Source organism: Notolepis coatsorum (genome assembly GCF_963971535.1).
Source record: "Notolepis coatsorum genome assembly, chromosome: 11".
NCBI classification, from domain to species: Eukaryota; Metazoa; Chordata; class Actinopteri; order Aulopiformes; family Paralepididae; genus Notolepis; species Notolepis coatsorum.
The window spans coordinates 125,019,163-125,046,789 of NC_140175.1; the positions used below are offsets into that span (position 1 = coordinate 125,019,163).

Consider the following 27,627-nt stretch of genomic DNA (forward strand, 5'->3'; position numbering starts at 1 on the left):
GCTAATGAAATAGTGTAACATAGGTCTGAACTTGAGTTGTAGAAAAACTTGTTACTCACGTTTTTCTGTAGTAGTTAGTAGTCCAGAAGTAGTATCTCCAAAAACATTGGTATGGCTGAAAAGTCCATAGCCTTAAGTCTTTTGTAGTACATTTCCAAATTTCATAAAAATCCGTTCAGAAATGAGAGATTAGAAGCGGTTTTGGTAAAAGGTGAGAGGGCTCAGAAAACGATTTTCTCATAGACTTCAATGCATTCGACAGAGAATTCTCTAACTGATTTGGCTCATGACTTTTCACCTAGATCCCTGATTCGCTCATTCCCACGTCGGGTATCAGTGGAAAGCCCTACTCATTGGTTACAACCCTGTCCAATAATCTTTGAGTTCGCCAAATGATTGATGGAGTTGGAGGCTCGAGAGTTGGGAGTGGTATTTGTACAATACCGTGTACTTCGGCGCACGCCTCACATATCGGCATGTAACTCGAGAACCGCTGAACGGATTTTGTCACCTCAAACGGCTATCGACAGGCAACAAATAGATATATATATATATTGTATTAAAGCATATGCACACCCGAGCCGCTAGATGTCGCCAAAGTGCCGGCGGGAAAATCGTCCTCAAGAGGGCCCACATGCATGTTAAGAGGTTTTAATGACTAAGGAAAAATGTGGGTCCTGAGGCTAGACCAGTTGAGAACCACTGCTCTATAGAACACTGTGCTTCAGGCCACGGCACCAGGTGAGGGGGGGGGGGGGCAAACTGCAGGAGATGATGGTCTCAGCTTCAAGCATTAAGCATTCAGTCACGTTCTCCCTCCCAAGAGAAACATCACAGTCAGCTCAGGAGCAACACATTGGGTCATATGGCAACTTGACACCCAAAGTTGTGTCTTCTTTGGCTAAAACTGGAATGCACCACGATGGGGGTTTGGCCAGAGGGGTGTCACTGCAGGCGGATGTGCAGCCTCATGTGCAGGTTCTCCCCCAGCTCCCCCGTGAGGTCGTCCTGGTCCCGGCGCTCCTCCAGCTCCCGGCGCTCCTCCTTGCCGTACAGCGGTGAGCTGGAGATGAGCAGCGTGAAGTCCCGCGGCAGCGCGCCCACCGTCCTCGCGGTGCTGTGCAGGTAGCTGACGCCCTCGCGCCGCTGGATGCGGAACAGGCCGCCCTCGTTGCCGGCGGCGATGACGTAGTGGACGTGACCGGAGAGCGTCTTGAGGGCCGGGAGCAGCTGCAGGAGGCGGTGCCTGGGGTCCAGCTGGGAGGCGTTGAGGAGGACGCTGATTGGCTGCTCCTGGTCCAGGCTGGCCAGGCTGACGGGCTGCGGAGAGGAGAGGAGAGGCTAGCAATCAATACATTAATATAGTGCTGCGGAGAGGAGAGGAGAGGAGAGGAGAGGAGAGGAGAGGAGAGGAGAGGAGAGGAGAGGAGAGGAGAGGAGAGGAGAGGAGAGGAGAGGAGAGGAGAGGAGAGGAGAGGAGAGGAGAGGAGAGGAGGGGAGGGGAGGGGAGGGGAGGGGAGAGGAGAGGGGAGGGGAGGGGAGGGGAGGGGAGAGGGGAGGGGAGGGGAGGGGAGGGGAGGGGAGAGGAGAGGAGAGGAGAGGAGAGGAGAGGAGAGGAGAGGAGGGGAGGGGAGGGGAGGGGAGAGGAGAGGAGAGGAGAGGAGAGGAGAGGAGAGGAGAGGAGAGGAGGGGAGGGGAGGGGAGGGGAGGGGAGGGGAGGGGAGGGGAGGGGAGGGGAGGGGAGAGGAGAGGAGAGAGAGGAGAGGAGAGGAGAGGGGAGGGGAGAGGAGAGGAGAGGAGAGGAGAGGAGAGGAGAGGAGAGGAGAGGAGAGGAGAGGAGAGGAGAGGAGGGGATGGGAGGGGAGGGGAGGGGAGAGGGGAGGGGAGGGGAGGGGAGGGGAGGGGAGGGGAGAGGGGAGGGGAGGGGAGGGGAGGGGAGAGGAGAGGAGAGGGGAGGGGAGGGGAGAGGAGAGGAGAGGAGAGGAGAGGAGAGGAGAGGAGAGGAGAGGAGAGGAGAGGAGAGGCTAGCAATCAATACATTAATATAGTGCTGCGGAGAGGAGAGGAGAGGCGGGGCTAGCAATCAATACATTAATATAGTGCTGCGGAGAGGAGAGGAGAGGAGAGGAGAGGAGAGGAGAGGAGAGGAGAGGAGAGGCAGGGCTAGCAATCAATACATTAATATAGTGCTGCGGAGAGGAGAGGAGTACGCGCGCTGGAGGGGGGAGCCTAAATGACAGTCTCATCACCCACTCCCACCCCCCCCCCCCCCCCTACAGCCCTGTAACAACCCCAACCCACTCCCCCCTCCTTCCGTACATGGCGCTGCCTATGACGGCTGCCAGTCTGTTTGCGGTGGTGAATACGCATATGTTTGTCTCAAGGCTCTGTACCATTATTATTATCTAAAATGTAATAATTGTGGAATATTACTGTAATGAGCTGTATGTGTATGATCCAAGCGTCCTACGATCCTCATAGGAGCATAACAGAAAAAAGCATTCCATGTGAAGGTATTCTGTATTTTTGCACGTCAACTAATAAAGAAACTTGAAACTTGAACTTGAAACTTGAGAAGGCACAGACGGGGCTAGCCCGACTTTTCTTGTGATTGGCGCAGAATGAGTTAACCCCATGTAAGCGCTCACCTTGTTTGTAGAGCTATACCTATATTTTATATTATAGCTCTAATCTAATCTAATTAATCTAAGGATCTAATAACGCTGTCGATTGTCAGTGGGTTTCTTCCGGTCAACGTGCAAAAAAAAGAAAATTTTCTTCATCTATACATTTCCGTTTTATACCGTGGTGAATATGAGTATAGTTTGAGTGATTCTGAGTAATCCCAGAAAAAGACGCGAAAACAGCATTTTTGTGTAATTCAATAAACACGTTGCCATTCCTCGCTTGGATCAACAATCAATCTGAAATCAACGCTAGATTATCTGTATTATCTTTCATCATGCATGCATGAAAGGTGGTTTGGAGCGGGGCGCCCATCCGTGCCGTGACCAACGGGACACAGCACACACACATATCACACAGACACGCTTCGATCGCGGGCAAAAGAATATCGGATCAACGCAAGATTGATAATATATAGTCCTTACCTTGTATCTGATGTACTGCAAATAGAATAATCCAATTATCTGATCGCCATTCCAAATACTGGTTGCGGTAGTCTGTCCCACGTTATCCAGCATTGCACATGAACAGGCGGGCGGATGAACTCGTCGAGGTAACCGTGGTGACCGCTTGTCTTGCCGGAGTGTTTAGGACCCGCCCCCACACCGCAGCTCGGTCGAGAAAACAAACTACATCATTTCAAATGGAGTGCAATACCGGCCGCAAGGCGTTAGGCGGCAGTATTGACCGTCTGCGATCTCAGACACATTCAGGACAGCATGCACAAGGTGCCTCGATGGATTATGAATGGCAATAGCGAATAAAAGGAAAACCGAGACAAAAACGTAGAGCCCTTTCACTACCACACTACAGAAGGTTAACCTTTCACTACCACACTACAGAAGGTTAACCCTTTCACTACCACACTACAGAAGGTTAACCTTTCACTACCACACTACAGAAGGTTAACCTTTCACTACCACACTACAGAAGGTTAACGGTGGTGTAGTGGTTAACACTGTCGCCTCACAGCAAGAAGGTCCAGGGTTCGATTCCCGCTTGGGGACCAGGTTTCCATGATGCCAGGTACCCAGGTGGGTGATCTCCCAGGCCTTTCTGTGTGGAGTTTGCATGTTCTCCCCGTGCTCGCAAGGGTTTCCCCCCCGATAAGATAAACCCAATGGAAAAACATGCACAACAACAGATCGCTAACGCTGTGGCGTCCTTGACGAAGACGGGCAGGAGCACTTGGATTGGTCCCCGGGGCGCAGCTCACGTTGACGCCCTATCTGCTCCCGGCTGCCCATGGGGGGAAGGACGACGGGATGGGTCAAGTGCAGAGACTCAATCGCATCGGCGACTGAGAAAAAGACAATGCATGTGTGTGTGTGTGTGTGTGTGTGTGTGTGTGTGTGCCGCTCCAATTGCATGTCCAGTTCGTTGCATGCCGAATAAAGACCCCCTAAAGAGGTCCTGCATTATATTATAACCCTTTCACTACCACACTACAGAAGGTTAACCCTTTCACTACCACACTACAGAAGGTTAACCTTTCACTACCACACTACAGACGGTTAACCTTTCACCACCACACTACAGAATGTTAACCTTTCACTACCACACTACAGAATGTTAACCTTTCACTACCACACTACAGAAGGTTAACCTTTCACTACCACACTACAGAAGGTTAACCTTTCACTACCACACTACAGAAGGTTAACCTTTCACTACCACACTACAGAAGGTTAACCCTTTCACTACCACACGACAAAGGGTTAACCCTTCACTACCACACTACAGAAGGTTATATATCGTATTTGCTTTCGCGTCCCGCTCTGAGCCTTACGAGATACCTCCCATTTCCTGGGATACCTAATGTATCTCCCACGAACAACTTACATGCACCCCACCTGTATGGGGCCCCGCCCCTTATGGTGGCACAGCCCATATAACCATGACTCTGGTCATGAAACACCCTTCCTCTATTTTCGTCCCAGCGTAATGGATGCGTGCACCATACGAGACTAGCGGAATGAAAAGATTAAGGAAGATTCGTAATGTTGAGGGCTTACCGGAGAGTTGTTTTTCCCTGGATTCTCCGGAGCTTGTTTCGGCGACACATGAGACCTGTGCTTGTGGTTCCTCGGCTGACGGCGACGGACCGAGGGGCAGCGTACAAGGTTTGGCTAACGGGTCGGCTTGTACAAAGGTGAGGTCTGTGTCAGTAGGCATCAATGTCGGTGTTGGTCGTGCTGTGGAGTATGTTTCGGCACCAGGGCCGGGGCGGCTTGGCGATCGTTCCACTGTAGTGGGCGATGTCCTGGCGATCCTGGAACATGCTGTTAACGCTAATGCTACTACTGCTTCTTCTGCTAACGCTGATGTTGGCGCTGGAATGTCTAATAATCCCCGCCGCGGGATTCCGCTTTTCCCTCCTCTTGCCAGCTTCATTGATGAAGGTCAGTTGGTGGTGGATGTGGGGGGGTTCGCTGAGCTCTATTTACCTTTTTTGCGGGTGAAGGGGCTGACGACGGGGTGCAGCCCGGGGGTACCTTGGCTAAGTAGCCAGGTAGCTTCTTTTTTGTGCCCAGGCGGGGATGAACGACGTTCCGCCCGGCCGTTGCTTGATAGCATGTCGGCTCGGAGGGTGGCAGTATGGACGAATGAGTGGTATACTGCTGCAGGATGGCATTTAGCGGCGGCCAGTGTTTTGGCTCAGCTGGCTACTTTCCTATCCAAGATGGCGTCGGGTTGTAGGTCTTTGGGTCCAACCGACACTATGAACGTGATTCATGTTTGTGGTGTTATAGAGATCTTGACTCAGTCGCAAGCTATAACTGCGGGGAGGATTCGGATGCTATCGACTTTGGTTGTTAGGCATGTTTGGTTGGAGCAGTCTCCTCTTGGGGAAGAGGATAGGTTTTCTCTCCTCACGACTCCTTTTTCCACAGATAGTCTTTTTGGGCGTTCTGTGGAGGCGCAGGCGGTTATTGATCCGGGTCCTACACCGCCTCACGCTGTGCAGCCAGGGGTGGGAGCACGGTCTCGTCAACGACTGTGGCGAGATCCTCGACAGGCGGCCATGTTTCCCCCGCCAGTGGTGCCCTGGTTGGAGAATCGACAGGGTATCGCAAGGCCGACAGTCTTGGCGGCCGAGGGATCGGCCATTTTGGGTGATTTCGGGTTTGGTAAACCAACCCGTCGTCATTTTGCCGCGAGCAGCCCGCTCCCCGTTCAATCCTCTCTCTGGTATCCCCAGAAGCGGGGCTCTGAGCGTTCTCCTTTGGCTGCGGGCCGCGAACCTTCATTGAAGCGTATGCGGCCCCATTCTTCGCTTCTCATGGAGACAGGGGCTGACACCCAGTTGATGGCTGAGCCTGGGTCTGTCCGTGAGAATGTTCCGTCGTCGCGTGGTTCCTACACCGCAGGTTGTGGGTGGGTGGAACCTGGTGTTACAGCTGCCACTAGCTCCAGTGGTCAGCAGGGGGACTCGGTGCCTCTTCTGTTGAATGCTCAGCAGGGGTTACCCCGGCTTCGCCCTCGCCAGGCGGGGTATCGCGCTGTTGCCTCCCACTCCCGTCAAACCGGCAGTGGTCTGCAAAGGAGAGGCGAGCGTGATTTGAGTGGTAGCAATATCACTGCAGGGCTTCGGCGTGTAGGAGCCCATGGGGTCCTCAGGCCTTGCGTGTCTGGCTGCGGAACAACTCCTCAGCGTGTGCTGGAGGGGTGTTCAGGGGGTGAGTGTGTGTCCACAAGTTTGATGACCGCTCCTCCCGTATCAAACCGGCCCTTTCTGTCGGGGTCCCCCCTTGGGTGCTTTGCACGACGGGGGGGACCGGGCCAATTATCTGCTGTTCCTTGCGGCCCAGCGTCAGTTGACGGCGGGGGCGCTGTGGGATTATATTCACATATGGCGACGGGAATGCCCTTTGAATCGGTGGATGAGGAGAACGTTAGAGGCGGGGCTGATTTTGCAGCCCGTTCTCAGGTTTGGTGCCGACCCTATTGTTAGGGTCGGGCGCAGTGACAGCCCTGGCCGACGAGATCCAATCTCTGTTGGCGAAGCAGGCCGTCGTTGTGGTCACGAGAGAGGACGCAATGTCAGGCGTCTACTCCCGTTATTTTCTGGTGCCCAAGAAAACTGGGGGGGTCAGACCTATACTGAATCTGTCCATGTTCAATCGGTTGATTGTAGTGAGACCGTTCAGGATGTTGACCGTCCGACTCCTTCTGCTTGCTGTCAGGAGGGGGGACTGGTTCACCTCCATAGACCTGAAGGATGCGTATTTTCACATACCCATTTTCCCTCCTCACAGGAAGTTCCTACGGTTCCTGTTTCAGGGCGTAGCGTACGAGTACCACAGAATGCCGTTCGGTTATTCTCTGGCTCCCCGCACATTCACCAAGTGTGTGGCGGCTGCTCTGGGGCCTTTACGTCGTCGGGGGATACGAGTCCTGTTCTATCTCGACGACATTCTGCTCCTCAGCCGTTCAGAGGAGGTTGCCAGGTCTCATACTCGACTGGTGGTGGAATTCCTCACCAGCCTGGGTTTTGCTGTGAATTGGAAGAAGAGTACTTGGGCTTGACATTGAGGTCGAAGCCCATGCTTGCCACCCTCTCGGAGCAGCGTCGGGGGGATCTCCGCCACGCGCTCGGGGGTTTCCGTCTGGGAGGGACGGTTACGGCGCTGCAGGTGATGCGTCTGCTGGGCCTTATGTCGGCGGCCCACACGGTGGTCCCTCTTGGCCTCCTCTTTATGAGGCGGATACAGAGGTGGTTTCTCTCTTTGAGAATAGATCCGGTGTGGGGCAAAGGGAGACGGTTGACGGTTCCTTTGTCGATATGGGGGGATCTCGCCCACTGGGGGAGGCTGGGTATCCTCTCCGCTGGGGTCCCCATGGGCAGCAGTGGCTCCCACGTCACGGTTTTCACCGACGCCTCTCTCACAGGTTGGGGAGAGGCGTTTCGGACCCATACAGTGGGGGGCAGCTGGACGGGTCATGCCGACCCAGCTGTCCTGCATATCAATGTGTTGGAGTTGAAGGCGGTCCTCCTGGTCCTCAAACGGCTCGGCCACCTGGTGGTAGACAAACACGTTTTGGTCAGGACGGACAATGTGACGGCGGCGGCGTATATCAACAGGCAGGGTGGGACTCGTTCCGCCCGCCTGCTCCGGGTGGCGCGCAAACTGTTGCTATGGGCATCCCGCAGGCTGCGCAGTCTGCGGGCGCTCCACGTTCCTGGTACGGAAAATGTGGCGGCGGATATAATGTCTCGGGGCGGTCCTCGTCGCGACGAGTGGGAACTCCGCCCCGACATAGTCAGACAGATCTGGGATCGGTTCGGGGAGGCCTCGGTAGATCTGTTTGCGTGCCGACGTTCTCACAAGTGCCCCTTGTGGTTCTCGCTCAGTCGAGCGGATCATCCCCCCTTGGGGGTGGATGCCTTCTCGACCTTTCCGTGGCCGCCCGGTCTTCTGTACGCCTTCCCTCCTGTACAGCTGTTGAGTCAGCTGTTGGAGCGGATACGGAGGGAGCGCAGGACGGTGATCCTGGTCGCGCCGGACCGGGGCACGTCAGTGTGGTTCCCGGTCTTAATCCAGCTTCTGGTCGCTCCTCCTTGGGTCATTCCGTGGTCAGCGACGGCCCTCTCGCAGCACAATGGAGTGCTTTTCCAGCCTCCGGTGTTGGGTCAACGCCTGGTGGTGTGGCTGGTGGGAGGGTGAGTCTGGAGAGGATGGATCCCACGGTGGTTGATACCATCCGGTGTGCGCATGCTCCCTCCACTGTCGCGGTTTACGCGGGCAGGTGGCGTGCGTTCCAAGAGTGGTGTAAGGGGGGGGGCTGGGACCCAGTCTCCTGCCCCCTGGATGCTGTTCTGGGTTATCTCCAGTCTCTTCTTGGTAGGCTGTCGGCTTCGACAGTGAGGGTATATGCGGCAGCTATGTCCTCCTATCATGAGGGTTTTGAGGGGACTGTTTTGTTCAGCCACCCTCTTGTGAAGCATTTCCTGCTTGGCGCTCGACGCGTTAAGCCGGTGCAACGCTCCTTGGCTCCGACTTGGGATCTTCAATTGGTCCTCGGTCGGTTGTCCTTGGCCCCGTTTGAGCCGCTCGAGCAGGCGCCGTTGGGACAGCTGTCTTTCAAGACCGCGTTCCTACTGGCTGTCACTTCCGCTAAACGCGTGGGTGAGCTCTGTGCTCTCTCGGTACGTCCAGAGTGCCTGTCTTTTCGGACCGATTGCGGTGCCACTCTGCGACCTAATCCTGCTTTCGTGCCTAAGAATATCCGGAGTTCCTTCCGCTCCCGGGATATTGTGGTTCAGGCTTTTCGTCCTCCTCCTCACACTAGTGAGTTAGATGCGGGCCTTCACCTGTCATGTCCAGTCCGTGCTTTGGGGATTTACCTCAGCCGTACTCAGGACTTCAGGGTTACCGACCAGCTTTTTGTCTGTTACGGTGGGGCTCGTGCTGGTAAGGCACTGTCGAAGCAGCGCCTGTCCCATTGGTTGTGTGAGGGTATTACCCTCTGCTACACGTTGGCTGGGCAGGATCCCCCTGGGGGCGTCAGGGCGCACTCCACTCGTGGGGTGGCTGCCTCTGCCGCTCTCCTGGGTGGGGCCTCGGTGGAGGACATCTGTGCTGCGGCTTCATGGTCCTCACCGGGCCCCTTTGTAAGGTTTTACCTCATGGACATGACCGGGGGTTCTGTCTCCCAGGCGGTTCTGGGGTCTGTGGCCTTTCCTGCTTCCCGTCCTTTGGTCGGGTAGCAGGAGTGTATGGGTATGGGCCACAGTGTGTTGAGTCACACGTGGTTCCGCCTGTACGGTGTGTTCAAGGGGTTCTAGTTCCCTCTTGTTCGCATTCAGGTGGAGTTGACTGCGCCCCCCCTTCGTTAGGAAGGATGGGGTGACAGGGCTCCCCGCACCCCTTGATGTGGGCTTACGGGTCCTCAGGGGGTACATCTGTCGGGTCTCGCGCCCGCTCTTCCCCATTATCTCGTAAGGCTCAGAGCGGGACGCGAAAGCAAATACGATATATAACGATAGGTTATGTAGATAACCTAGTTATATTAGTATTGGCTGAGCGTCCCGCTCTGCGCGGCCCTGAGTTCCCTCTTGAGGGATCTTTTCCTGGGACGGGTTTTGGCGAGGAAGGGTGTTTCATGACCAGAGTCATGGTTATATGGGCTGTGCCACCATAAGGGGCGGGGCCCCATACAGGTGGGGTGCATGTAAGTTGTTCGTGGGAGATACATTAGGTATCCCAGGAAATGGGAGGTATCTCGTAAGGCTCAGAGCGGGACGCTCAGCCAATACTAATATAACTAGGTTATCTACATAACCTATCGTTAACCTTTCACTACCACACTACAGAAGGTTAACCTTTCACTACCACACTACAGAAGGTTAACCTTTCACTACCACACTACATAAGGTTAACCTAACCGTCTGTAGTGTGGTGGTGAAAGGGTTAACCTTCCGTAGTGTGGTAGTGAAAGGGTTAACCCTTTGTCGTGTGGCAGTGAAAGGGTTAAATAGGTTGGGAGCACATGACAGGGTTATCGGCCCTCACCTCTATAGATTGGGTTTCATTTGCGTTGCGTCTTTTGCGTCCGTTCTTCTTTGGGTAACCGTTGATCTTGCATTCGTAGCAGGTGTCTGGAGACAGGGTGTTGTCAGCCTCCCCCTCCTCGAGGTCTCCTGTTGGTCCAAACTGGCCTTTCCCAAAGCCCAGACCTGACACACAGTGGCTGGACAACACACAGTGGACACAGAAACACAGAAACACAGGGCATCAAAACAGACACAACAGACCAAGACTCTCTTGATGATGTCATCATTAAGACAAATCATGGAGCTGCTCCACTCACTGTGAATGGAAAACCACTTGTTACAGGGATATGGGCACATTCTCTGATTTATACAATATGTAAATATGTGTTGAACGTGCCATTTTTGTTAGGTGTGGTGCTGGATAAAATATCTTGATGAACAGTAGAAAAGACAAATATCTACAAACCAAATTATGATTCCCTTGACTATTATTGTAAGTAACATTCGACGGTAAGGTGTTTGTGACTACTGTCCACCAGTAAGGTGTTTGTGACTACTGACTAGCAGTAAGGTGTTTGTGACTACTGACTAGCAGTAAGGTGTTTGTGACTGACTACCAGTAAGGTGTTTATGACTACTGACTAGCAGTAAGTGTTTATGACTACTGACTAGCAGTAATGTGTTTGTGACTACTGACTAGCAGTAAGGTGTTTGTGATTACTGACTAGCAGTAAGGTGTTTGTGACTACTGACTAGCAGTAAGGTGTTTGTGACTACTGACTAGCAGTAAGGTGTTTGTGACTACTGACTAGCAGTAAGGTGTTTGTGACTACTGACTAGCAGTAATGTGTTTGTGACTACTGACTAGCAGTAAGGTGTTTGTGACTACTGAGTGACTACCAGTAAGGTGTTTGACGGTGGTAGACGAGTGGTAGACGAGTGATAGACGAGTGATAGACGAGTGATAGACGAGTGATAGACGAGTGGTAGACGAGTGATAGACGAGTGATAGACGAGTGGTAGACGAGTGATAGACGAGTGATAGACGAGTGGTAGACGAGTGATAGACGAGTGATAGACGAGTGGTAGACGAGTGATAGACGAGTGATAGACGAGTGGTAGACGAGTGATAGACGAGTGATAGACGAGTGGTAGACGAGTGATAGACGAGTGGTAGACGAGTGGTAGACGAGTGATAGACGAGTGATAGACGAGTGGTAGACGAGTGATAGACAAGTGGTAGACAAGTGATAGACGAGTGGTAGACGAGTGATAGACGAGTGATAGACGAGTGGTAGACGAGTGATAGACGAGTGATAGACGAGTGATAGACGAGTGATAGACGAGTGGTAGACGAGTGATAGACGAGTGCTAGACGAGTGGTAGACGAGTGGTAGACGAGTGGTAGACGAGTGGTAGACGAGTGGTAGACGAGTGATAGACGAGTGGTAGACGAGTGATAGACGAGTGATAGACGAGTGGTAGACGAGTGATAGACGAGTGGTAGACGAGTGATAGACGAGTGATAGACGAGTGGTAGACGAGTGATAGACGAGTGATAGACGAGTGATAGACGAGTGGTAGACGAGTGATAGACGAGTGATAGACGAGTGGTAGACGAGTGATAGACGAGTGATAGACGAGTGGTAGAAGAGTGGTAGACGAGTGGTAGACGAGTGGTAGACGAGTGGTAGACGAGTGATAGACGAGTGGTAGACGAGTGATAGACGAGTGATAGACGAGTGGTAGAAGAGTGGTAGACGAGTGGTAGACGAGTGGTAGACGAGTGGTAGACGACTGGTAGACGGGTGGTAGACGGGTGCTTAGACCTCTACGCTACCCAGCCGCACTGTTTTGGGGTAGACTTGTGTGGAAAAGTAGTCGTAAACCCAGCTACCGTGAGACAGACGACAGTAGGATGAGCGTTACCCTTGTCCCACACGGTAGTAGCCCGCGGGGCAGCCACACAGGTAGCCCCCCTCGGTGTTGGAACAGCCGTAGTTGCAGGGGTTCTTGGCGCTGCACTCGTTGAAGTCCTCGCAGCTGCTGCTGCCCGGCTGGAAGCTGTAGCCCGAGGGACAGGCGCACTTGAAGCTGCCCAGCGTGTTGTAGCAGGAGGCGGAGCCGCAGCTGCCGGGGGTGGAGCACTCGTTCTCGTCTGGGAGGGAGGGAGGGAGGGAGGGAGGGAGGGAGAGGGGGAGGGAGGGAGGGAGGGAGGGAGGGAGAGGGGGAGGGAGGGAGGGAGGGAGGGAGGGAGGGAGGGAGGGAGGGAGGGAGGGAGGGAGGGAGGGAGGGAGGGAGGGAGGGAGAGGGGTTTACTCACTGCTTGGTTTACTTAAGAGTTTATTTACAGTTATTTATATTGTTTACACTGCCTATTTTTTTTCTTTTTTTTTCTACTGTACTATACATTTTATTGCCTATATTTATGTCTTTCTACTATTACCCTGCCCATACCTGTACCTCCCCTCCCCCATGTTGCTATGGCTGAATTTCCCCAAGGGGATTAATAAAGGAATATCTTATCTTATCTTATTCAGAATGCTTTTTACATCATTCATTTGATAGGCTACTTGTAGGATACTGTTGATTTGCCAATAGTAGATTTGATTAAAATCAAATCTATCATACAGCACAAGTACAGTACAACAGAGAGAAGTAACAGTGTAACAGTTAAGTGCAAATGTAACAGCAAAGTGCAACAGACAGTAATATACAATGTGCAGGTGATTAAACTGGATATAAAATATATACTACTGAGTAATAGTGCTAATCAGATCAGTACAGCGCCAGTGTAGTATTGAAGTATTATTATGTCATATAATGTTATTCTTGTCTGGAGCGGCTAGTATCTGGAAAATGCCTCAGGAGAATATTATCTATTATCTTTCAGTCTATTCTTTCTAAAGTCCCAATCTAGAATGTATTGTCCGATAGAATTTCAAGGTATATTTCTACGCAGAGATTAGTGAAGAGTGACTTGTATTGGGATCTCCTTTTCAAAGGAGAACAATTCGGCAACTCTCTAGAGGCAGAGGAATGTCCTAAAAACAATGTTCTTTATTAATACAATTAAAACCAAGGCGTTTCGGCAGCATGCCATCATCGGGGGTTACACGATGGTCTCGTCACAAACCTTCATGGTCTCATCATAACTCAATACCAGCCTCTCGTAGCCCGATGCTTATAAACATGACTGACAGTATGCGCCTGCTAGACATGTGTTTCACATGACCTACTGTAAAAGGCTGTAAACGGTCTGTTTACGTTAACAAACCTTTTACAGCCTCTTAGGTCATGTGAAACAAATGTCTAGCAGCAGTCGCATACGGTCAGTCCCTGTGTCAAAGGTTCAGACAATAATAAAATCAAACGTCTAAAAGTCTCCCAATCCCACGTTTTGCGTTCAGTGGTGGGGCAAGCCTCTTGTTTCCATTTGGATTGCAGAGTAGACTTTAGAATAAGTAACAGGAAATACAGAGAGGACGAGGTATTAATTAATATACACACACTGTCTACACTACACATACACACTGACTACACTACACATACACACTGTCTACACTACACACACACACTGTACTACACTCCACATACACACTGACTACACTCCACACACACACTGACTACACTACACATACACACTGTCTACACTACACACACACACTGTACTACACTACACATACACACTGTACTACACTCCACATACACACTGACTACACTCCACACACACACTGACTACACTCCACATACACACTGACTACATGAGTGGATTGCATGAAGTGTTTGTTTTGTAACTGTCCAGGAGGGGGCAGTGTGGATCTATTTCATCTGTTTCTGTCACCAACAGCTGGGAGCCAGACGCCTTGAGCGTTCCTCTGCCACCGTTCATTGTGCCCACTGTCGTGCCAGTGGGAGCTTTTACTCTCTTTCCATGAAAACAAAACAGAATCAAAAGATCTAGTTTCGGTCTGACGAAGGTTATTTCAGTATTTTGTACATCAAGTAGCACATATTGGACGTTTAAATACTGAGTGTGTAGAACAAACAAACGTGTATTACTTACATGAGAAAACTGTACTTACTGAGAGAGTGTGATGGTAGCAATGGTATGTAGAGCATTCATAATGCTGTGTGTGTGTGTGTGTGTGTGTGTGTGTGTGTGCGTGTGTGTGTGTGTGTGTGTGTGTGTGTGTGTGTGTGTGTGTGTGTGTGTGTGTGTGTGTGTGTGTGTGTGTGTGTGTGTGTGTACACTTGTAGTATCACTATACTTGTGAAGACCAGTTGAGTTCTGCACATAATTGAGGACATTTTGGCTGGGCCTTGTTTTAGAGTCTGGGCCCTCATTTATCAACAATTCTTAGAAAGTGTTCTATTTTCGTTCTTAAGCACAGAATTTAGAATGTGTGTACGTACAGAAACATCAGGATTTATCACACGTGCGTAGACGTGTCCCACGCACACCTGCAAGTACTCCGTGTTGATAAATATCACTTGATCTACGCTCCGAGCTCGTGCACGGTTTTACGTATTTGCATATAGAACCGCCCGTAATTAACCATATACGGTAATGAAACACCCCCATGAAATGTGGAAAAGTGGACTAAACCGAGCGAACGCCTGGAAGAAATACGCGACAGGCTGACAGACGTGTACACGGTGATGTCGGAAACAGTCGGATATGATATCTATTAACTTCCTAAAGACCATTGCTGCCTGGGCAGCACAAACACTAATAAAGACCGTTACCCACTGTTTGGCGTTGGTGTCATTAATAATAACCGTGCTGGAATATGAATGCCCTTTTTCGCTTCGTTCTTTTAAAGTTAGATTACCCAGGGATTAAAGTTCTCGTCAATTTGATTCCGAATCGCGACAGATTTTCCGTACATTTTCTACCTGCATGGTTTAATATGATTTATAGAGGCATACAATCTATTTTGATGTCGGTATTAGGTATAGCCTATATAAATTATATATGCATAGCCTACATTATGCAACAGTAATTTGCGCATAACGCAGCATGGCACAGACATGTACAAACATGCACATAAAATGGCGCTGCACCGAACGGCTGCCTTTCTGATCGCTCCGTCGAGACTGTGCTTTCTTTTGTTAATTTTTATAGTATTAAGAGTTTTATTTGCACCTACTGTTGGTGCATTATATGTGTATGACCGTCAGTCAATCATTGACATTGGATTAAGGAAAACGTACAGATTGGATTGCTCTCTGGATCGGATTGCTGAACAGCAGCAGTGGCCCGCCGAAATCCTTTGTTGTGGCCGTGGCCAAAGCCAGGAGACGCCGCGACGACGTGGAAGAGCAGCCGGGGTCCGGAACAGACTGAGGTCCAAACGACACAGAACCACATTGCCCAGCATATTGTTGGCCAATGTGCAATCGATAGGAAATAAACTGGACGACATCAGAGCACGGATCCAATTCCAGAGGGACATTCGGGACTGTAATGTCCTCTGTTTCACAGAAACTTGGCTGTCTCCAGATGTCCCGAATCATGCAATAGAACCGGCAGACCACTTCTTTGTCCTCCGCAAAGACCGGACGGCGGAGTCACTAAGGACGAAGGGAGGCGGCATTGCCTTCATGATAAACAAGGAGTGGTGCGATATAGGCAACGCAAAGGAATTGTCTAACCACTGCTCCCCAGACCTGGAGTTTATCGCGATCAAATGTCGACCCTTCTTTCTTCCGAGAGAGTTGACGTCCATCATCCTCATCGGAGTGTACATCCCACCACACGCGAACACTGGGACCGCACTTTCAAAACTTCACGACGAGGTAAATAAACAACAGATAGCTAGCGTTGACGCTGCCATTGTGGTTCTGGGCGATTTCAACAGCGTGCGTCTTAAAAAGGTGTTGCCGAATTTCTATCAGCATGTGACCTGTCCCACCAGAGGCGAGAACATATTAGACCATGTATACTCGCAATTTAAGAATGGGTACAAGTCACAGGCTCTTAGTCCATTCGGTAGGTCCGATCACGCCGCCATTTTTCTTTTGCCAAAGTATAAACAAAGTCTCAAGCGAACGCCGGTGGTAAAGTATAAACAAAGTCTCAAGCGAACGCCGGTGGTCTCGCGAGAGGTTAATCGTTGGACCGTGACGTCAGAGGAGACACTCCAAGCTGCACTTGAATGCACAGACTGGAGTGTATTCCGTGATAACACAGCCAATATTAACGAATACACTGAAACGGTGCTTGACTTTGTCTGTACTCTGGTAGAAGAAACAATCCCCTCTACCACAATTAGAATCTACCCAAATCAAAAGCCCTGGGTAGATAAATCCGTCCGTGAGGCTCTGAAAGTGCGCACATCAGCCTACAACACAGGGCTGGTGACAGGCAACATGGAAGAACACAAGACGGCAAGATACAACGTCAGGAGAGCAGTAATAGAGGCAAAACGGCGTTACAGGGATAAAGTTGAACTTCAGTTTGAACAGGCTGACTCTAGAGGTATGTGGCACGGCCTCAGAACAATGACAGATTACAAAGGCACCTCCCTCAAACTGAACAGTGACATCTCCTTAGCAAATGATCTCAATTCCTTCTATGCGAGGTTTGAGGCTGTGAATAACAACACCAGCCTACAAAACACGGCAATGGGGGGGGGGGGGGGGTCTGCTGATGGAGACTCAGTGTTCAGGGTAACAGAGCATGAGGTGAGACGGATCTTTAAAAAAGTGAATATCAGGAAGGCAGCAGGACCGGACGGCATCCCCGGCCGCGTCCTAAAAGTCTGTGCCGACCAACTGGCCCCGGTATTCACTGACATCTTCAACCTGTCCTTGGAACAGGCTGTCATCCCCACCTGTCTGAAGAAGTCCACCATCATCCCTGTACCCAAAAAATCTACGCCCGCTTGCCTCAACGACTACCGCCCTGTAGCCCTCACCTCCATAGCCATGAAGTGCTTTGAGAAGCTAGTGAAGGGCTACATCTGTTCCTCCCTCCCCATCAACCTGGACCCCCTGCAATTTGCATATCGCCCCAACAGGTCCACGGAGGACGCCATAGCCCATGTGCTGCACGCAGCAGCATCACACCTGGACAAGAGGCAGGGGAACTATGTGAGAATGCTATTCATCGACTACAGCTCAGCATTCAATACCATAGTCCCCTCCAAACTCATAGCCAAGCTCAGGGACCTGGGCTTGAACTATGACCTCTGCCAGTGGGTCTTGGACTTCCTGACGGGCAGACCCCAGGTGGTAAGAACAGGCAACTGCACCTCCTCATCCATCACCCTCAACATAGGGGCCCCCCAGGGCTGTGTTCTGAGCCCCCTCCTCTACTCCCTGTACACACATGACTGCGTGGCACAGCGGAACAACAACACAATCATCAAATTTGCTGATGACACAGTAGTGGTGGGCCTGATCTCTGCCAACGACGAGAGGGCCTACCTGGAAGAGGTAGAGAATCTGTCACAGTGGTGTCAGGAGAACTGCCTCTCCCTGAACGTCAGCAAAACAAAAGAGATGATTGTGGACTTCAGGAGGTCGGGGGTCAAGGACTACAGCCCCCTCAGCATCGACGGGGCACCGGTTGAGAGAGTGAACAGTTTCAAGTACCTCGGAGCCCACATATCCGAGGATTTGACATGGACCACACACATTGACAGTGTTGTGAAGAAGGCACGACAACGCCTCTACTTCCTCAGGCGCCTAAGGAAGTTCCAAGTCAGTCAGAAGATCCTTAGGAACTTCTACTCATGTACAATAGAGAGCATCCTGACTGGCAACATCACCTCCTGGTTTGGGAATAGCACTGCACAAGACCGTAGCAGACTACAAAGAGTGACACGTTCAGCCGAACGCACAATTGGAGGGGGGCTTCCCACCCTCCAGAACATTTACAACAAGCGGTGCAGGGGGAAGGCTAAGAGAATTATTAAGGACTCGAGCCACCCGAACAACTGCCTCTTTGAACTGCTGCGGTCAGGCAAGCGATACCGGAGTCTTAAGGCGAGCACAGAAAGACTCAGAAGAAGCTTCTATCCCCAGGCCATCAGGCTGCTAAACGGACAATAAACACTATGCAACAACCATCAAATGCACACAGCACACACACCCACGCACACACTCACTTAAACAAACAACACACTGCAGCACCCACTCTCCACACTTTAGATCACACAAACACACTTTATATTTATTGATAAAGGATTTGCACTACAACTCGTACACCTACTGTAAATTGTACCTAAATTGCACCTCATCCCATTTCTGCCTTGCACTATATAGTATTGTATATTAGTACACCGCATGGTATTGTATATTATATGGTAACTCAGTTACGTCTATTCTGCATCGAACATTGTACATATGCCTATACTGAACACTGTGACCTCATTTTTTTACTTCTAATTTACATGCTATACTATGTTATTCTATTTCATACTTATCTTGTCTAGCACAGTCTCTGGAGCGTAACAGTAAGAAGCATTTTGTATAAAAGTATTCTGTACTTCTGTATGACAACTATTAAAGAAACTTGAACTTGAACATGTCACACGGAGCCCCGCGCCTGCATACAGTAAACTGACTTGATCGTTAATATAACTGTTGTCCTTGTATCTTTACGCTTATGAAAACATTGAATAATATGTATAGGCTATAGGCCGTCCTTTTGCCTTAATAGCTTATATTCTCAAATGGCATCTATCCGCTGTGGGCTATCTCCTCGCTGACGGACCAGTACACCTTTATATCATATCATATTCCTATGTCTCCAAGGAATCGTAAGGGCTCTGGGGAATAAAGGTTGGGAACCCCTGCTATAGCCTATATAGGCTATTTTATTTACAGTAGTCTATTTATGATTTGTTTCCATAGCCGGTCTCAGTTATGCTGTGGCTGAGATGGGTCGGGATTAATGAAGCTGATAGGAGACTGCTTCTCGGCTATACGAATTAAAGCCACAATTGAAAATAATGTACTTCCTTCTTGACAATAGCATATACTATAATAATAATATGAGAGTAGAACAATGAATCTCACTGCCATGTAGCCTATGTATAGCCTGCCTATTATGTGATCAATAAAAACGTGAACTTGAATTCCATCATCATATTTATATGTTGTCTGTCCACTATGTTTGTTACTTTGTTATTTTTTCCCCCCTATGTAAAGCGACCTTGGGTCTCTTGAAAGGCGCTATATAAAATGAAGCTATTATTATTATTATCACGTCTGTGCGGGAGCTCACAAATAGACTGTCTTAGTCTCAGTGAAGTTTCAACGGAGGTCATCTATTTTACAATGAACTATAATGAATTACGGGTCATACAGAACATGCCAGTGTTGAAACTAATGCAGGAAAGCTTATGTCCGCGTTGCAATATTCATATTCTACCGCCGGGCGCCAGGTACGCATGGTCAGAGCTGTGCGTAAATATACGCACAATGTCAAGCACACGTTCAAATTGATAAGTCCCACACTTTGCTTAGAAATGATCGTACGCACGGGTTACGCACATATCTGTGCGTACGCAACATTGATAGATGAGGGCCCAGGGAACTAATGGGTTAACTGGGGATGTTGTTTGCTCCTGACAAGAGTCTCAAAGTCTGGGGTGATGGTAGACAAAGCAACTCTGAGGTGATGCTCAATGTCCAATCTGTTCCTCCGCTTTGTCTTCAGCTGGACCAGAGCTGAGAAGCCACTTTCACAAAGATAGGTGGTGCAAAAAATTTATTCAAAAATATATATATATATATATTTTTTAACTTTTTTTCTTTTTTACACACACATCCGCGACCCACTCAAAATCATGTTTTGTTCCTGTAAAACAACATGTGATGTGTGCTCACTTGGCTTGATGTTAGTGAGGAGGAGGAGGAGGTTCTCATGGTTCCACTGGTAGTGCTGGGTGTAGCCCTGTTAGTGAGGAGGAGGAGGTTCTCATGGTTCCACTGGTAGTGCTGGGTGTAGCCCTGTTAGTGAGGAGGAGGAGGAGGAGGAGGTTCTCATGGTTCCACTGGTAGTGCTGGGTGTAGCCCTGTTAGTGAGGAGGAGGAGGAGGAGGAGGAGGAGGTTCTCATGGTTCCACTGGTAGTGCTGGGTGTAGCCCTGTTAGTGAGGAGGAGGAGGAGGAGGAGGTTCTCATGGTTCCACTGGTAGTGCTGGGTGTAGCCCTGTTAGTGAGGAGGAGGAGGAGGAGGAGGAGGAGGTTCTCATGGTTCCACTGGTAGTGCTGGGTGTAGCCCTGTTAGTGAGGAGGAGGAGGAGGAGGAGGTTCTCATGGTTCCACTGGTAGTGCTGGGTGTAGCCCTGTTAGTGAGGAGGAGGAGGAGGAGGAGGTTCTCATGGTTCCACTGGTAGTGCTGGGTGTAGCCCTGTTAGTGAGGAGGAGGAGGAGGAGGAGGTTCTCATGGTTCCACTGGTAGTGCTGGGTGTAGCCCTGTTAGTGAGGAGGAGGAGGAGGAGGAGGTTCTCATGGTTCCACTGGTAGTGCTGGGTGTAGCCCTGTTAGTGAGGAGGAGGAGGAGGAGGAGGTTCTCATGGTTCCACTGGTAGTGCTGGGTGTAGCCCTGTTAGTGAGGAGGAGGAGGAGGAGGAGGTTCTCATGGTTCCACTGGTAGTGCTGGGTGTAGCCCTGTTAGTGAGGAGGAGGAGGAGGAGGAGGTTCTCATGGTTCCACTGGTAGTGCTGGGTGTAGCCCTGTTAGTGAGGAGGAGGAGGAGGAGGAGGTTCTCATGGCAGTACTCACCCACACACTGGTTCCACTGGTAGTGCTGGGTGTAGCCCTGAGGACAGCTGCAGCGGTACCCTCCCAGCATGTTCTGGCAGCCATGTTGGCACCTGTGGCTGCCGTCGCACTCGTTCACATCTAGGAAGAGATACGGAGGAGAGCGCTAAGATCATCCTCATCCTCCACTGTGTGTTGGACCCACTACATGAGGTACTGTGTGTTGGACCCACTACATGAGGTACTGTGTGTTGGACCCACTACATGAGGTGCTGTGTGTTGGACCCACTACATGAGGTACTGTGTGTTGGACCCACTACATGAGGTACTGTGTGTTGGACCCACTACATGAGGTACTGTGTGTTGGACCCACTACATGAGGTACTGTGTGTTGGACCCACTACATGAGGTACTGTGTGTTGGACCCACTACATGAGGTACTGTGTGTTGGACCCACTACATGAGGTACTGTGTGTTGGACCCACTACATGAGGTACTGTGTGTTGGACCCACTACATGAGGTACTGTGTGTTGGACCCACTACATGAGGTACTGTGTGTTGGACCCACTACATGAGGTACTGTGTGTTGGACCCACTACATGAGGTACTGTGTGTTGGACCCACTACATGAGGTACTGTGTGTTGGACCCACTACATGAGGTACTGTGTGTTGGACCCACTACATGAGGTACTGTGTGTTGGACCCACTACATGAGGTACTGTGTGTTGGACCCACTACATGAGGTACTGTGTGTTGGACCCACTACATGAGGTACTGTGTGTTGGACCCACTACATGAGGTACTGTGTGTTGGACCCACTACATGAGGTACTGTGTGTTGGACCCACTTACATGAGGTTAGGTGTCTGGATGTGGGGGGGCTGGGTGTCTGGATGTGGGGGGGGGGGGGGTTGGGTGTCTGGATGTGGGGGGGGGGGGGGTTTGGGTGTCTGGATGTGGGGGGGGGGCTGGGTGTCTGGATGTGGGGGGGGGCTGGGTGTCTGGATGTGGGGGGGGGGCTGGGTGTCTGGATGTGGGGGGGCTGGGTGTCTGGATGTGGGGGGGGGGCTGGGTGTCTGGATGTGGGGGGGGGGCTGGGTGTCTGGATGTGGGGGGGGGGCTGGGGGGCTGGATGCGGGGGGGGGCTGGGTGTCTGGATGTGGGGGGGGGGGGCTGGGTGTCTGGATGTGGGGGGGGGCTGGGTGTCTGGATGTGGGGGGGGGCTGGGTGTCTGGATGTGGGGGGGCTGGGTGTCTGGATGTGGGGGGGGGGCTGGGTGTCTGGATGTGGGGGGGATGGGTGTCTGGATGTGGGGGGGGGCTGGGTGTCTGGATGTGGGGGGGGGGCTGGGTGTCTGGATGTGGGGGGGGTGGGTGTCTGGATGTGGGGGGGGGCTGGGTGTCTGGATGTGGGGGGGGCTGGGTGTCTGGATGTGGGGGGGGCTGGGTGTCTGGATGTGGGGGGGGCTGGGTGTCTGGATGTGGGGGGGGGCTGGGTGTCTGGATGTGGGGGGGCTGGGTGTCTGGATGTGGGGGGGGCTGGGTGTCTGGATGTGGGGGGGGGGGGGGTTGGGTGTCTGGATGTGGGTGCCGGGGCTGGGTGTCTGTATGTGGGGGGGCTGGGTGTCTGGATGTGGGGGGGGGGGGGTTGGGTGTCTGGATGTGGGGGGGGGGGGGCTGGGTGTCTGGATGTGGGGGGGGGCTGGGTGTCTGGATGTGGGGGGGGGCTGGGTGTCTGGATGTGGGGGGGGGCTGGGTGTCTGGATGTGGGGGGGGCTGGGTGTCTGGATGTGGGGGGGCTGGGTGTCTGGATGTGGGGGGGGCTGGGTGTCTGGATGTGGGGGGGGGGCTGGGTGTCTGGATGTGGGGGGGGGCTGGGTGTCTGGATGTGGGGGGGGCTGGGTGTCTGGATGTGGGGGGGGGGGCTGGGTGTCTGGATGTGGGGGGGGGGGGCTGGGTGTCTGGATGTGGGGGGGGGGCTGGGTGTCTGGATGTGGGGGGGGGGGGGTTGGGTGTCTGGATGTGGGGGGGGGGGGGCTGGGTGTCTGGATGTGGGGGGGCTGGGTGTCTGGATGTGGGGGGGGGCTGGGTGTCTGGATGTGGGGGGGGGGCTGGGAGTCTGGATGTGGGGGGGCTGGGTGTCTGGATGTGGGGGGGGGCTGGGTGTCTGGATGTGGGGGGGGAGGGCCGGGTGTCTGGATGTGGGGGGGGGGCTGGGTGTCTGGATGTGGGGGGGGGGGCTGGGTGTCTGGATGTGGGGGGGGGGGGGCTGGGTGTCTGGATGTGGGGGGGCTGGGTGTCTGGATGTGGGGGGGGGGCTGGGTGTCTGGATGTGGGGGGGGGGCTGGGAGTCTGGATGTGGGGGGGGGGGGGCTGGGTGTCTGGATGTGGGGGGGGGGGGGCTGGGTGTCTGGATGTGGGGGGGGGCTGGGTGTCTGGATGTGGGGGGGGGGGCTGGGTGTCTGGATGTGGGGGGGGGGGGCTGGGTGTCTGGATGTGGGGGGGGGGGCTGGGTGTCTGGATGTGGGGGGGGGGGCTGGGTGTCTGGATGTGGGGGGGGGCTGGGTGTCTGGATGTGGGGGGGGCTGGGTGTCTGGATGTGGGGGGGGGTGGCTGGGTGTCTGGATGTGGGGGGGGCTGGGTGTCTGGATGTGGGGGGCTGGGTGTCTGGATGTGGGGGGGGGCTGGGTGTCTGGATGTGGGGGGGGGGGCTGGGTGTCTGGATGTGGGGGGGGGGGCTGGGTGTCTGGATGTGGGGGGGGGGGCTGGGTTGTCTGGATGTGGGGGGGGGGGGCTGGGTGTCTGGATGTGGGGGGGGGGCTGGGTGTCTGGATGTGGGGGGGGGGCTGGGTGTCTGGATGTGGGGGGGCTGGGTTTCTGGATGTGGGGGGGGGGCTGGGTGTCTGGATGTGCGGGGGCTGGGTTTCTGGATGTGGGGGGGGGCTGGGTGTCTGGATGTGGGGGGCTGGGTTTCTGGATGTGGGGGGGGGCTGGGTGTCTGGATGTGGGGGGGCTGGGTGTCTGGATGTGGGGGGGCTGGGTGTCTGGATGTGGGGGGGCTGGGTGTCTGGATGTGGGGGGGGGGCTGGGTGTCTGGATGTGGGGGGGGGGGGCTGGGTGTCTGGATGTGGGGGGGGGGCTGGGTGTCTGGATGTGGGGGGGGGGGCTGGGTGTCTGGATGTGGGGGGGGGGCTGGGTGTCTGGATGTGGGGGGGGCTGGGTGTCTGGATGTGGGGGGGGGCTGGGTGTCTGGATGTGGGGGGGGCTGGGTTTCTGGATGTGGGGGGGGGGGGGGATGGGTGTCTGGATGTGGGGGGGGCTGGGTGTCTGGATGTGGGGGGGGGGCTGGGTGTCTGGATGTGGGGGGGGGGCTGGGTGTCTGGATGTGGGGGGGGGGCTGGGTGTCTGGATGTGGGGGGGGCTGGGTGTCTGGATGTGGGGGGGGGGGCTGGGTGTCTGGATGTGGGGGGGGCTGGGTTTCTGGATGTGGGGGGGGGGGGGGGGGGGTGTCTGGATGTGGGGGGGGGGCTGGGTGTCTGGATGTGGGGGGGGGCTGGGTGTCTGGATGTGGGGGGGGGGGGGGCTGGGTGTCTGGATGTGGGGGGGGGGCTGGGTGTCTGGATGTGGGGGGGGGCTGGGTGTCTGGATGTGGGGGGGGGGGGCTGGGTGTCTGGATGTGGGGGGGGGGGGGGGGCTGGGTGTCTGGATGTGGGGGGGGTGGCTGGGTGTCTGGATGTGGGGGGGGGCTGGGTGTCTGGATGTGGGGGGGCTGGGTTTCTGGATGTGGGGGGGGGCTGGGTGTCTGGATGTGGGGGGGGGGGCTGGGTGTCTGGATGTGGGGGGGGGGGGGGCTGGGTGTCTGGATGTGGGGGGGGGGGGGCTGGGTGTCTGGATGTGGGGGGGGGGCTGGGTGTCTGGATGTGGGGGGGGGGCTGGGTGTCTGGATGTGGGGGGGCTGGGTTTCTGGATGTGGGGGGGGGCTGGGTGTCTGGATGTGGGGGGGGGGCTGGGTGTCTGGATGTGGGGGGGGGGGCTGGGTGTCTGGATGTGGGGGGGGGGGCTGGGTGTCTGGATGTGGGGGGGGGCTGGGTGTCTGGATGTGGGGGGGGGGCTGGGTGTCTGGATGTGGGGGGGCTGGGTGTCTGGATGTGGGGGGGCTGGGTGTCTGGATGTGGGGGGGCTGGGTGTCTGGATGTGGGGGGGGGGGCTGGGTGTCTGGATGTGGGGGGGCTGGGTGTCTGGATGTGGGGGGGGTGCTGGGTGTCTGGATGTGGGGGGGGCTGGGTGTCTGGATGTGGGGGGGGGCTGGGTGTCTGGATGTGGGGGGGGTGGGTTGGGTGTCTGGATGTGGGGGGGGGGCTGGGTGTCTGGATGTGGGGGGGGCTGGGTGTCTGGATGTGGGGGGGGGGGGCTGGGTGTCTGGATGTGGGGGGGGGGCTGGGTGTCTGGATGTGGGGGGGGGGCTGGGTGTCTGGATGTGGGGGGGGTGGGTTGGGTGTCTGGATGTGGGGGGGGGCTGGGTGTCTGGATGTGGGGGGGGGGGGCTGGGTGTCTGGATGTGGGGGGGGGGGCTGGGTGTCTGGATGTGGGGGGGGGGGCTGGGTGTCTGGATGTGGGGGGGTTGGGTGTCTGGATGTGGGGGGGGGGGCTGGGTGTCTGGATGTGGGGGGGGGCTGGGTGTCTGGATGTGGGGGGGGGGGGCTGGGTGTCTGGATGTGTGGGGGGGGGGCTGGGTGTCTGGATGTGGGGGGGGATTGGTGTCTGGATGTGGGGGGGGGGGGGCTGGGTGTCTGGATGTGGGGGGGGATTGGTGTCTGGATGTGGGGGGGGGGGGGCTGGGTGTCTGGATGTGGGGGGGGGGGGGGCTGGGTGTCTGGATGTGTGGGGGGGGGGGGGGCTGTACCTTCACAGTGGAGTCCAGAGTTATCCAGGGAGTAGCCTCGCTGACAGTCACAGCTGAAGCTGCCAGGGCTGTTCTGACAGATACCCTTACCCCCACACAGAGAGGGCTCAGACACACACTCATTATTATCTGAGAGAGAGAGAGAGAGAGAGAGAGAGAGAGAGAGAGAGAGAGAGAGAGAGAGAGAGAGAGAGAGAGAGAGAGATAGGGAGAAAGGGAGAGAGAGAGAGAGATCACATTACACACAAGTATTCACTTTCAAGGATGGAAAGGAAGGCTTTGGGCTCTGCTACAGCAGACTAGATGACTTTGGGCTCTGCTACAGCAGACTAGATGACTTTGGGCTCTGCTACAGCAGACTAGATGACTTTGGGCTCTGCTACAGCAGACTAGATGACTTTGGGCTCTGCTACAGCAGACTAGATGTTGCTGCACAAACACCGTTTTTGAAGAAAGATGAGTGTTGTAATTTCTGGGTGTGTAACACACACTAGTATATATTATAGTATATACTGTATATATAGTGTGATGTAGTATATATTATAGTATATACTGTATATAGAGTGATGTAGTATATATTATACTATATACTGTACTGTATATATAGTGTGATAATAATAATAATAATAATAATAATAATAATAATAATAATAATAATAATAATAATAATAATAATAATAATAATAATAATAATAATAATAATAATGGATTCAATTTGTACCGCACTTTATATTCGTGAGAATCTCAGAGGAGATATAGACAAAAAGTTAAATGAATAAAACAATTTAAAATGAATAAAAACAATTAAAAAGACTAACAACCCGTGAAATGGAAGAACATAAGAGTAAAATAAAATAAAATAAAAATAATAATAAAATGAATAGAAGTAAAAATAAAAGTAAAAGAAAATTCAGGCAAAAGCCTTGTTAAAAAGAAATGTTTTTAGGCCCCTTTTAAAAACCTCGACAGATTGTGGTGCTCTCAGGTGGATGGGGAGAGCATTCCAAAGTCTGGGTGCGGCAGAGCAGAAGGCGCGATCGCCCATGGTGTGCAGCTTAGTCCTGGGGGCTTTGAGGAGGTAGGCTGTGCCGGAGCGGAGGGAACGTGAGGAGGACTGGGGGGTGAGGAGTTCCTTGAGGTAGGCAGGGGCACCACCGTGTACGCACTGGTGAGTGAGGAGGGACACCTTGTACTCAATCCTGTGTTCCACGGGGAGCCAGTGAAGGGATCGGAGGGTGAGGGTGATGTGATCATATTTGCGCACCCTCATCAGGATCCTAGCAGCGACATTCTGGATGGTTTGCAGTTTTTTAATGCTTTTACTAGGGATCCCGATGAGGAGTGCATTGCAATAGTCCAGCCTGGAGGAAACAAAAGCGTGGACGAGTTTCTCTGAATCTGCCAGGGTGAGTGAGGGGCGGAGTTTAGTGATGTTTCGGAGGTGAAAGAAAGAGGTCTTGCAGAGGTGTTTGATGTGAGTTTCGTATGTGAGGTGGGGGTATATATTATAGTATATACTGTATATATAGAGTGTGATGTAGTATATATTATAGTATATACTGTATATATAGAGTGTGATGTAGTATATATTATAGTATATACTGTATAGTGTGATGTAGTATATATTATAGTATATACTGTATATATAGTGTGATGTAGTATATATTATAGTATATACTGTATATATAGAGTGTGATGTAGTATATATTATAGTATATACTGTACTGTATATAGAGTGATGTAGTATATATTATAGTATATCCTGTATATATAGTGTGATGTAGTATATATTATAGTATATACTGTATATATAGTGTGAT

At 52.9% G+C, this 27,627-nt stretch overlaps 1 protein-coding gene across 1 annotated transcript in view; it reads right to left on the minus strand.

The window, feature by feature from the left end:
* Positions 1-851: 851 nt before the first annotated feature.
* The window catches only part of LOC311237265 (fibrillin-2-like), a gene marked incomplete at its 5' end in the record, with an annotated part of 361,408 nt that continues 334,632 nt past the window's right edge, over positions 852-27,627 (minus strand). Inside the window, 5 exon segments of the mRNA XM_084325071.1 lie at positions 852-1,320; positions 10,203-10,380; positions 12,113-12,341; positions 20,926-21,045; positions 25,808-25,936. Coding sequence (XP_084181197.1) covers positions 946-1,320; positions 10,203-10,380; positions 12,113-12,341; positions 20,926-21,045; positions 25,808-25,936 — 1,031 coding nt within the window. The 3' untranslated portion in view covers positions 852-945.